The 12,081-nt window shown below is 44.5% G+C and overlaps 1 protein-coding gene across 1 annotated transcript in view; it reads right to left on the reverse strand.

Moving 5' to 3' along the window:
- Positions 1–12,081, reverse strand: part of LOC135258030 (nesprin-2-like) — a 93,032-nt gene that overhangs the window by 16,035 nt on the left and 64,916 nt on the right. Inside the window, exons 50-60 of the mRNA XM_064341226.1 lie at positions 11,895–12,028; positions 10,194–10,398; positions 9,698–9,880; positions 9,056–9,169; positions 8,369–8,532; positions 7,583–7,736; positions 6,566–6,651; positions 5,183–5,414; positions 3,233–3,412; positions 1,737–1,862; positions 597–752 (exon numbers count right to left, since the gene is read on the reverse strand). Of these exons, the coding sequence (XP_064197296.1) occupies positions 597–752; positions 1,737–1,862; positions 3,233–3,412; positions 5,183–5,414; positions 6,566–6,651; positions 7,583–7,736; positions 8,369–8,532; positions 9,056–9,169; positions 9,698–9,880; positions 10,194–10,398; positions 11,895–12,028 (1,734 nt within the window). The remainder of the gene's footprint in view (positions 1–596; positions 753–1,736; positions 1,863–3,232; positions 3,413–5,182; positions 5,415–6,565; positions 6,652–7,582; positions 7,737–8,368; positions 8,533–9,055; positions 9,170–9,697; positions 9,881–10,193; positions 10,399–11,894; positions 12,029–12,081) is intronic.

Below are 12,081 nucleotides of genomic sequence, written 5' to 3' on the forward strand. Positions count from 1 at the left end.
TGAAATATGCCTTAATTTAAGTTACTGTTATTATTTTTTTGCTGTGATGAAAAATATCACCTGCCTCTCAACAGCTTAATCACAGGTTGTGCGGAGGCAAGAAATGGCACAGTATTATCACCACTGAAGGTGGCAGTTAAAACTGTGAAGGTCACAAAAGAAAACATTGAAGAAACCCACCTACTGACTCGAGTGCACTCAAAAAAGAAAAGTTTTTACTTTTGCTTTGCATGCAACAAATTGAGAGGTTCACAGAGCTTCATTTTTTTTACACATAGTGTATTTGGATAGGATGGATGTACGGACGGGTGTTTCGGTAGCATTTTCTATTTCCTGGAATCAAATCTAAAACCCTTGGGTAAAAAATGTCCTGTAGTATTGGTAACTACAGAACATGCCTTCCCTCTATCAGCAGTAACAGATTTACAGGCTTTCTTCCCGGCTACTGTAACCCACTCTGCTTTTGCAGTCATATTTAAGTGAACACAGCACATCTCCAGAGCTGATGATTGGCATTGATCTGGTTCGCCTGTCCCGCCCACAACCCCACTGGCCCCACCCCCACATCCCACAGACCCAACCCCACGCATTGCTACCTTCAGGCGGAGTTCCTCCCACTGGCTGCGCAGCCCCTCCTCAGGTGCCTGCAGCAGGGCCACCTCATCGGCAGCGATCTGGCAAGCCAGCTCCTCCCTCTTGCTGGCCAGCTCTGCCAAGCTGCTGGACCACTCCTCCAGCAAGTCCTTATGCTCCTGCATCACAGTTTACACCCCGAATCTTTCAGAATGTACCAATGGCTCTTTAGTCACCACAATGACACAGGACATTACTTTAAAATTACACTTCTACGGCTGTTGGATGGCTCAGTTTTTCAGGTGTTGTTCTAGGTGCTGACATCACATGCTTTAGAAGATAATTTGTCTGCAGTCCACCAAACTGATTTCAGAAGATATGGCAATAAGCACTGATACAGTAAATGCCAAATTTGGTAAAATAGTAGTGGGGAAAAGCATATCCACCCCCCCCCCCCAAAAAAAAAAAAAACACCTGCTACAACACTGTGGAGCATCACTGCAATAGGCCAATGGATTTTACTTGGTCCAAAGTAAAGCCTGCCTCCTACTGGTCACCAACACCTGTTGCAGCCACCCTTGGTTTTCCCAAGAGGCCTCCCGTTCAAGTATTAATCAAGCCTCATCCTGCTTGACAAGATCAGGCTTCAAAAACAATGCTTGTCTGCCTGTCCAGGTCAAGTGAAACCAGGAGTTGGACAAGTAAAACCACTCAGCCACTTGTCTGATTAGATAAGTGATGATCCAGGCCTCATTCTCCATTCAGTACGTTCACATCTTTGTTTGACATCACTAAGCTAGCACAGAAGCTGATTTGTTTGTCAGATGTGGAAAAGGTTACCACTGATACCTCTCATCAATCACAGAATCAAAATGTTAATACACTCTTGACCAATATTAATAGATGCCATGAAAGTGCAGCATCAACGTTGTAGTGACATACATTGCAATAACCGACTGGGGACAAACATCACTTTTAAATTAATAAAACATTCTTAACTAACTTAAATTACAGAGTGCACATTAATTTCACTTTGCACTTCCATTTCAATTTGTCACTACCAGTACTGACTTATAGACACACACTTACTCAAGCATAAATGGAGACAAATATAAACACATGCATACATAAACACAAAAACGCACACCCAAATGGATGGGTACCTTTGTCAGCTGCTCTGTGGTTTGTCGATCTTCCCAAAGATCTGGCACCGGCTGATTCAGTTTTTCCTTCAGTTTCTTCAGCCTCCATCTGCTATCGGCTAGCCTGGTCTGGCAGCACACCCAATCCTGTAAAAAAGAGAGTAGAGGATTCAATGTAGATGACAGATACACTATATGACCAAAAGTATCTGGACACCCCTTGGCCTGGGGCTGTTGTTCATGGTTTGGGCTAGGTCCCTTAGTTCCAGTAAAGGCAAATCTTAATGCTACAGGATACAATCACATTCTAAACAATTCTGTGCTTCCAACTTGTGGCAACAGTTTCGGGAAGGCCCTTTCCTCTTTCAGCATGACAATGCCCATTCGGCACACAAGTTTCACATAGAAATGGTTTTATCAAGATTGGTGTGGAAGAACTTGACTGGCCTGCACAGAGCTTTGACCTCAACCCCATCCAACACCTTTGGGATCAATTGAGAAGGCAACTGAGCGCCAGGCGTAATCGCCCAATCAGTGCCCGACCTCACTAATGCTCATCTGGCAGAATGGAAGCAACTCCCTGCAGCAATGCTCCAACATCTCTAATATAAAGCCTCCCTGGAAGAGTGGAGGTTGTTATTGCAGCAAAGGGTGGACCAACTCCATATTAATGCCCATAAATTTGGATGAGATGTTGGATGTCTGGTGTCCACGTACTTCTGGCCATGTAGTGTGTATCCAACAGTGTGTGTGTGCATTTATCTGTGTGTGAAACTACTTTTACGTGTGAATATGCCTCCACATATCTGTGTCTGCATATTTATGTGTGTGTATGTTTATGTGTCCGGGTGTGTATATGAGTGTTTGTATATTTATGTATGCGTGTGATCATGCCTGCATATCTCTACTGTAAAACTGGTAGGCCAGAGCCAAATGACTGCCAGCACAAACAGAAGGGTTTAAATTGCGGAACAAAGTTCACCCTTTTGTTGGCCACTGGCAGAGGAGGGCAGGTGTAGAAATCAGTGACCTTCCCATTTCTCTCCTTCTCTCTTTGCCACAGGGCTCCACCCACCAGCTGTGTGCCTCCCCAAGCATGTCTAAATGCTGATATGTCCTATTATTTTACATCATAAATTAGCTTATATTATCCTCTATTCACCTTCACAGAATAAACATATGCTGAGTAAATCCCTATTCACACACATATTGTTCCTTTTGAACTGACATGGCTGGTGTGTTGATTGATTAATTTCACTAACTGGCTATGGTACCTCTACCAGTCTTCTATTGCTCTTCTAGTGTTCGACACAGCACTAAATGTTCTGCTCCATTTGAGTCTATTTTAACCCAGACTGCCCAGACCACACAGATACTGCCCTTCCTGGTGTGGTGCTGAACCCTGTTTCATTTCTCCACTGTTTGCAAGTCTACATTTCTCCAGGAAATCCTTTCTGAGGAACAGAATTGTGCGCATGCCCAGAGCACTTTTCCAGTGTGCTCTCCCCAGTGCCTACCTGAAGCACAGCCTCCGTGAGGGACCTCTGTGTTCCCACAATGCCTTGGGCACGCTCCCAGGCCTCCTGCAGGCTCTTCAAGTCCTCCTGCAGCTGAGGTTGCACTGAGAGAAGAGCCGTCCCTGCATCCAGCGTCTGCAGGTAGATGGCACGGTGCTGCTGGAACTGCCTTTCAGCATGCTGCGGGACAAATAGGATACTGTGTCATACAGTCAGCGAGCAGTGCGTTCACCATACAATGAAGGAAATTAATCTGAAAAATACAACAAGACACACAGTGTACTTAACAAAATTCTGCATTGTCACGTTCCCCACATAATCATGTGCATTTTCTGTAGAGTACAGCTCACAACACATTTAAACACGCCAACGTTGAACATGTAAAAGTGCATGTAAAATATGTTAATGCTGGTATCTCCCCTCTGCTTTGAAATGTTTAAAGAATGGTTCAACAGACATGTTATCACAAAATAATAACAGGCCTCAGCAGCTGTTTTTACTCTTTGTATTCTTGAAATGATTTGCTCATTCTCGCTAATGCTATTTTCTGTAAATGGATGTAATGAGTGAATGCTTTCTACACGTTTGTACAGCTTTGTACTGAAACCATCTTTTACAATCCCAAAACACCATCCTGCACCCGACAGTCAGCTTATGCTCACAGTGACCTCCTGCACCATGAAACACTCATGATATTAAGATGTGACAATTTGTTATTTGAACTTCGTCTCTTGTAATCTCAGTAAAGCTCTGCTAAAATTACCTGCAATCAGTCTTCTATTATTATAATATAGCCATTATCTACTGTAGAGTGATTTAAAGTGCTAGCAGTTTTAAGGTAACACCACTGGTATACAGTTTACAGCTGGAGTTAAGATCTCTGCCCTGTATCTTAGACACTACTAGCTAATGCCATAACAATATGATCAGCTTTAAATAATGTTTAAAATATACATCTGTGTTTCAGTTGGGAATGAATTTCAAAATGAAAATGCATATGTCTGATGAAATTGCCAACTGGTGCTTCTACATGGAGCAGGCACATACACTGGATGGCTTTCTGTGTCTTGCAACAGTCACTAAAAAAACATGTTGTAGAAGGGCAAATGCTTTGGTGGGTAGATCTTTGTCTGTGACAGACATATTTGGATGGAAATGCTTTCCAGCGCATTAAGAAACTGTGAATTTTGCAAGATACAGCCTGCAGGAGCCTTACCTCATTACAAGATTTGGGACAGAATGGCATTAAGTCACAAATTCAGTTAACTGGGCAGGCAGTTGGGTAGTGGGTGTGTAAAATAAGTTTGGTGGACTTGGGCAGATACAAGTTATCTGGACACCCCTTAGTCTGGGGCTGTTTCTCATGGCTTGGGCTAGGCCCCTTAGTTCCAGAGAAGGCAAATCTTAATGTTACTGCATATAATAATTTATGGATGATTCTGTGCTTATTCCAATAGTTTGCACAAGGTCCTTTCCTGTTTCAGCATGACAATGCCCCAGGGCACACAGCAAGGTCCATATAGAAATTTTTGTTGAGAACGGTATGGAAGACCTTGATTAGGCAGCACAGAGCCCTAACCTCAACCCTGTTCACTATTCAACACCTTTGGGATCAACTGGAAAGCCAACTGCGAGCCAGGCCCAATGGCCCAATCAGTGCCCAGCCTCACTAATGCTCTTCTGGCTGAATGCATGCACACCCTAGCAGTAATGCTCTAACTCCAAGCATAATGCCTTCCAAGAGGAGTTGAGATTGTCATAGCAGAAAAGGGTGGACCAACTTCATATTAATGCCCATCATTTTGGATAAGATGTTGGATGTCCACATACGTTTGGCCATATAGTGCATTAGCATAAAATACCATTAGTCAATGGTATGGCTAGGTGTTGAGGTCAGAAGCATTCATTTGGTGAAGGTTGGTCAGGGAGTTGATTGGACCCCAGCTCTACCTTGAACTCCTCTAGTGACTGGTGGAGCTGACGCACGCTGCGGCGGGTGGGGCCTGAAGAAGATAACAGCTTGTCTGTGTCGCTCAGCAGCTTCTTCAGCATCCTCTGGCCACAAGTGTAGACATAACGCTGTCCCATCAGCCCCTGCACCAGGACGCCCCACTGTTGTGCCCTTTGCACTATCCCCTGCCACTGCTCCATCAGCTGGGCCAGCTTCTGCATGAGGCCAAACCTTCCAGGGGGACAAGGGGCAGGGCACAGTTCACAGTCCTGTCACTCGTTCTGAAACCCGGCTTTGAATCTCCTTGTACTGAAAAACGCACGTTCGTTTTAATTTTCCTTCCACACCAGTGACAACCAACCGTGTTCCTGGAGATCTACCGTCCTGTAGGTTTTCACTCCAACCGTAACAAAGCACACTTCATTCAACAGCAATGATCTCACTGAGTGCCAAATCAGGGGTGAAATGAAAACCTACAGGACAGCAGATCTCCAGGAACAGGGTTGGTTACCACTGTTCTACACCCTATTGCTCATCAGAAATATTCACAAAAACCTTTAGCACTCCATCAAATATGTCTCATAAAGGTTGCAATACTGTATGATGTAATGTTTCATGGGTATGTAGCTTCCTGCATTTTGATGGATAATTGGGCAACAACAGCTGATATTTTCTTTCGTTGGTCAACAAAGTACAGAAGTCAGACCCTGGCTACCCTTAAGAGAAGCACAAAGGAAATCGTTCAATGCCAAATCAGTATGCAATAGGGTAGAATTTCCCAAGGGATCGCCAGGACTGCCTTGCTGTCCACAGATAATTTCCACACAGGCAGCACAGACTGATGTACTTTCTGGACGTGAGCCAGCCTGCCATTCCAGAACTTTCTCACAGCTCAGGGAACCTTCCAATTGCTTATCTCTGTCAGGCAGACAACAACGAAGAAAAAAACAGCTGGAGGACATCATTTTTAATTAATAATATCTAAAGTCCCTTCGAGAGTAAACATCACACAGTGTACTTTGGTTTCCTGTCTACTACATGCAAATCCACCAGGGTGTTAAATGTCAAGAGGGTCACATTTTAACCAAAGAGTGATTTCATGCATATTTCATTTAAAAAATGAATAAAAACTGTAAGCCATATAATAGGGAAAAAATACAATTTGTCATGCATTATCAAGGCAATTACTGTCTTTCTATCTGCCTGTTAAACATTTAAAAAATGGATGAATATCTTTGATAACAGAGATCTGTTTCAATTTTGGGATCTTGACATATTTGCAGGGGTTGAGATGGCGCTATTCCGAGTAAAAAATAGGGAAGGGCTGCATTTGCAAAGCACATCTGCTGATGTAATGGGGCAGGCATGCGGTGGGTTCTCACCTGTCCTCCACGTCACCCTTGCCCAGGGCATCCGTGATTACCGAATTTAGGATCTGGCACCCGATGGACGCCCGAACTTGGAACATCTGAGTCATGAAAGACAAGGCAGTGACGAGAGTCACCAAGCTGCATATTTACAGAACAACTGCTAGTATTACCGGCAGGTAAGCAGAACAGGAACAGCATAAGTGAAACAAGACAAATGGTCCAGGGACTCATCCCTCAGCCTCCTTAAAATGAAAACAGCATTCCCTTTGCTCCTACTGCAGCTGCAATTTTCTGGTGATTATTTTTGCTCTTCAGATGCCTTCGGTATTTGCGAACAAGGCCTGTTAGCCTTGAATTGCCTCTGAGCACTTAAGTAAAGAGGTTTCATACCCATAAATGCACATCATAACTTCAAAATCATCTGAGAGGACACAAAAGGTCTGCCTCACTTCCTCATTCTTATAAAAGTGTTTCGAAATCCCGGGGAGAGACGCACAAAACAACTCTAAACTGAAACAGTCAAGCATCTCCTTGGAAACAGAGGAGTTAGGGAGAGACGGGTTGGCTGGCATGGGCATGAAGTGACAGAGGTTGCAGTCCATAAGGGTGTTGTACAGTATATTTACTGCGGAGTGGTGGAGAAGGGCTGACCTAGCAGCAGTGACAATAGATGTAGTAAGGGGAGGGTTGTACAGGAAAATGAAAAGTAAAACTGATGTGCTCAGTCAGTAAGCATTTCCACAGGTACAGCCAGAACCGACAAGAAAAAAAGGTGTGGTACGCACTCTGTGTATATGGTCAGACTTAGATGTGTAGAAAAATATATTGATCATTAGTACAAAATCACATAGCACAAAAATAAAGAGGGAAAGTGCAAAGGGATGGACAGAGCTAGAGTAAACATTTCAGATAAATGCTTTCTTCAGGGTTGTAAAGGAAGAGGAAGTTGGAGAGGAGGTGGAAAAGCTAAAGTGACAGTGGGTAAAGGATAATAGGGGAGTTGTTGGAGGACAGAGAGGGGGGGGTTACCCGTTGGAAGTTGAGTTGCTGTGGGAGGGGGTCTGAGGAGAAGCTGGTGATGTCCTCCTTGGGAAGTTTCTGGTCTGTATCCTCCAGGAAGCACCTCCAGGTCTCGCACTTCTCCTGAAAGCTCTGCCTCATCAGCGCCTCTGCCTGGAGCTCACTAGAAATACACCACAGACACACGCACAGGCATGCCATCAGGGTTCATCCACAAGATGAAGTTGTTCTCATCCTGGGAAACCCCATTTCGAATGTACGGCATGGTTACTACAAGGTGTGTCAAACTGACACATGGTAAATTCAGAAAGCGTTTCCTTATGGTTGCCATAGCAGTCTTATACTTTTAGCTTGGGCAAATAAATAAACTATTTTCAGCAGTACGTGGAATGTGCAATCTCTTGCATCTCATGCAGGCTGAACAGCTCTGCTGGTTAGAAAGCACAGACAGACAGACAGATAGATAAATAGATAGATAGACAGACAAGTAGATAGAAAGACAGACAGACAGATTGCTAGATAGATTTATAGATAGATAGGTAAATAGAGACCGATAGATATATATACAGACAGACAGATAGGCAGAACAATGGATGAATGAATGGAAGGATGGGCAGGTGGATGAATGGACGGATGGACAGATAGAAAGATAGATAGATGGATTTGCATCAAACATCTGCTGAAATTTTTTGCAACTCTGATATTTAGCCCTACAGCCTGAAGACAATTCAACAGAACAGACATTTAACAGGGCAGCCAGACATTTAACAGGGCCAGTCAAAGGGACTAGCTCACCGGCACATCTCCATCGTGCGAGAGGCGGCCAACGGCCACCGCGTATCGAGGTCCTGGAGCCTGCAGGCCTCCTCGCTGCTTAGGGTAACGCCATAGCACAGCTGGTTCAGGAAGTCCAGGGCGGAAGTGCGGGCGGTCAGCTGGAAGAGGTCCCCCTGGAGGGCCTGAGAGATGGGAGGGAGAGAGTTACGACTGACGGAATTTGGGGGCGACAGGTCCCTGTGCTCCTCTGTATGCTGTGGATATTGTGTTTTTTCAATTATAACATGTACTATCTGCACTCTTACAGTACGCAGATTCACAAATCTAAAACATTAAGGAGCTCACTGCATATCATTCTGTCGCGGCCATGTGCTTGTACTGTGATGTTTTTGACTTGTACTGCTGAGGTTGTCAGATTCATAGCTGGTCATTTGTAATCAATGAGGATGAAATTGGAACGGACTGTTTCGAGTAATGCTAATATGTACTTTGTACTCAAGCACAGTGGCTTGTTTGTATACATGTATTTTAACCCAAAATAGCGTGCAATCCAATTTGACTGCCTGGAAAAATGTAGATTTGCCCAGAGACAGGGAACAGCAATTGGTCAGTGTATCCTTGAGCTTGAGGGTCCAAGACTTAACCAGCAGGGTGAAAAGTTACATTTTAATCTTTTTTTCCCTAAAGGTAAGGGTGATGGCTCACCTCCAGGTTCTGTTCATGTCTGGGGATGCTCTGCAGCTTGCTCTCAAAGTCCTTCAGGTATTTCTCCAGAGTTTCCAAGCGTCTGTGGAATTCTTCAAGAAGATCCAGCTTCCCCTAGAAGCACGCACGCACCCATGCAAGGACACACACGCTCATAAACTGTTGCAGATGTTCAAGTATACCAACTGTCATGACATGAAAGGCTTCTGAATCGATTTTGGCTCATCATTCGCATTTAATCTATAGCACTAGAGCAGTGAAAAGGAAATTCAGTTCCTGGAGTGGGGGATATTTTTGTGTTAGCATTTAGCCTGAAAAAATATTCCTGTATATAAAATGGAAATGCGTTAATATAGTGCTGTGTTGTGTTAGGTTCCGGTAACTACTGACCCCTGACCTGTGACCTCTGAGCCCCACACTCTCCTAAGACACTTTGATCTTGCAGGCACCATAGTTATACTGTACTCCCCTACCCTTAAAAGGACTGTGTAAGTGAACAGAACCACCTGATGCCACAGGTTCACTCAGGTTCACCACACAATCATACCAGCAACAGTCACTGGTCCTGGACAACCTGTACATACTGTACGTATAAAGAAGACAACAAACTTGGTGAAAGTTAGCCACCATTTTTAACCTTACCTGTAGCTGCTTGTGTCTTAATTCCAGAGCCCCGGCCAGCTGGGTTACGCCCTCTTTCAGCATCAGGGTTTCTGATTCGATGAAGATGGAGGCCTGGGGCTCTATCTGTCCTATGAGCTCATCCGAGGCTTTCACCACCGCACTCAGACTGCTCTGCAAACCATCCATACCAGCATGCAGTTCCTGTCACAAGGACATAAATACTGAGTGAATAAGAGGCTTTCCACATGCAAAGCAGTGCTTCAGAGGACAATATTTCACTGGCTGTCAACACATTTCTAGTCACTGAATTTAGAATTAAGTTCTGTTTTGTGGCCAAGTTTCAGTTAAACGAGAGCACAAACTGGCTATAAACTGGATGTTTTTGGCGTTTCTTGTGATGAGTATTTTTCCCTTGTCCTGAAAGCAAAAAGATCTGGTCTGACGCAGAAACCAGTTAAACAAACAGCAGCCTGACAGCACGTGAACAGCAGAGGCTCGCGTTTCAGCCACTCACTCTCACGGTCTCTATCTGGGCCTGGACCGGCTCCTCTTCGCCGTCTCGTCGGGGCGGGCTGCTCGACAGCGCCCCCAGCTGGTCCTGGTGCCGGCGCAGCTGCAGGAGGCAGGCCTCGGATAGACGGGCGTAAGCCTCCCACGGCTCGATCAGAGCCCGCGCTTTCCGTAGCTCCTCCGTCACTTCCTGGCTTACCGCCACCCTTCTGGGAAACAAAAACACACAGGCTTTAGATTCACAGCTGACCCCATGGCTGGCCTCCACTTGTCCCGGTTCTGTAAAAAATTGTTCTGTAAAATCAGACCTAACCAGGGTTAACAACCGGCCAAAAATTCCAGATGACATTTCTCGAGTCTTGAAAACTGGAGGGCTACATATATGTTCAGTCCTTTGATTATAGTCAATCAAAAGATGGCTGTTGTTCAATTTGCGAAAGCTGGCAACACTAAGGTAAAAGACATCTGATAATTATAAATTCAATACGTCAGAGCAAATACGCATGTGCCCGTTTCAAGTAAAACTGGCAGCAGCTTTCAAAGATTTCTTGAGAAAAATACTTATGCACAAGTAGCCGAACAAGAGGGGAAAGATCAATCAAAGCCATAAATCCCACCGAAGTCCCCAGACACCGACTTCCTCCATTTCAGTTAAAAATGAAGCTGCTCTGTTTTCCTTCTTAGGGAAGTTCACTGAGTACAGCCAGAAATATGTGAAGGCACACAGTGCTATGCAGTAAAGCATCTGCAGCAGTGGGGTCTGAAAATGTGTAAACAACACTACATATAACTATGCATTACAACCTGTCACCCACCTTTAAATTTGCACTAATCTCTTGCAAAAAAATGGACAGAGAAAATGAAAAGAGATTAGTGTTTAATTTAGCATGGACTTGACAAGGAGAATGTCCATTCAGACAGGTCCAGTAATTATTACTCAGATGGACAGGCTGGAAATGGTGTTGGTCTTGATGGATCTGTGTCATTAATATTTCATTGTTGATGCTGAAAAAAAAATGTAATGATGGTAACATCTGTGGAATAGGCCGCAGAATAGAGCCTTAGAGTAGACTGGCAATTAAAAAGCAGATATCTGCACCCTGTATTGAATACTCCCAAAAAGGTGTTCAATGTTTAGGCTAGCAAAGGTAATCTTCAGGTAAACTGCTCTAGCACCTGGGTGATTTACAGCACCTTCTGACTGTACACTTTCAGTCATTTTACCTTTTGCGACAGCAAAGGAGAACGCCTATGGTGTACAATTATGAGAAGGGAAAAGGGAATGTAATGTGGCGGTTGCTAGTTGGATGATGCACTGTAGAAGGAAAAGCAATGTAAGCCACTGTCTCAGTCAGGGGTGCATAACAAGGGTCAATCAGTTTCAGGATTTTGTGCCAACTTAATTACTGTAATATTATTATCATTATTATCTTGATCTGGCATTTTCAAAAGCACCAGCTGCAGCTGCAGACTGCAAGGGTATCATAAAGATTTTACTGTGCCAAACAGGAATGAAGCAGCGTAGTTTATGGAGCCGTCAGAACTAAACGAAGGTACGGTAATCAGTTGGAACAAAAACCAGAATGCAGACCCACCCTCCAGGACTAGACTTGCACAACTCTGGTCTTGGTAAAGAAGTATTACAAGAAGAGACAGGTTTAAGAAAGAGAGAACTGCCGGTTGGCATGGAGTTGGCGAAACAGACCGTTTCTTCTCCTCCTCCAGCCGCTGGGTTAGCAGCTGGGCGGCCTCCAGGCTGACAGCAGTCCTCAGACTGGCCCAGGTCTTCATAAGGTCCTCCCAGGCCTCCTCGTCCTCCCTCACCTCCTTCTGGAGGAGCTATGCAAGTCAGGGAAGTGAGTGTAAGCTGCATTAGAGCTCAAGTGTTGAAT

Source organism: Anguilla rostrata, chromosome 6 (assembly GCF_018555375.3).
Source record: "Anguilla rostrata isolate EN2019 chromosome 6, ASM1855537v3, whole genome shotgun sequence".
Lineage (NCBI taxonomy): Eukaryota > Metazoa > Chordata > Actinopteri > Anguilliformes > Anguillidae > Anguilla > Anguilla rostrata.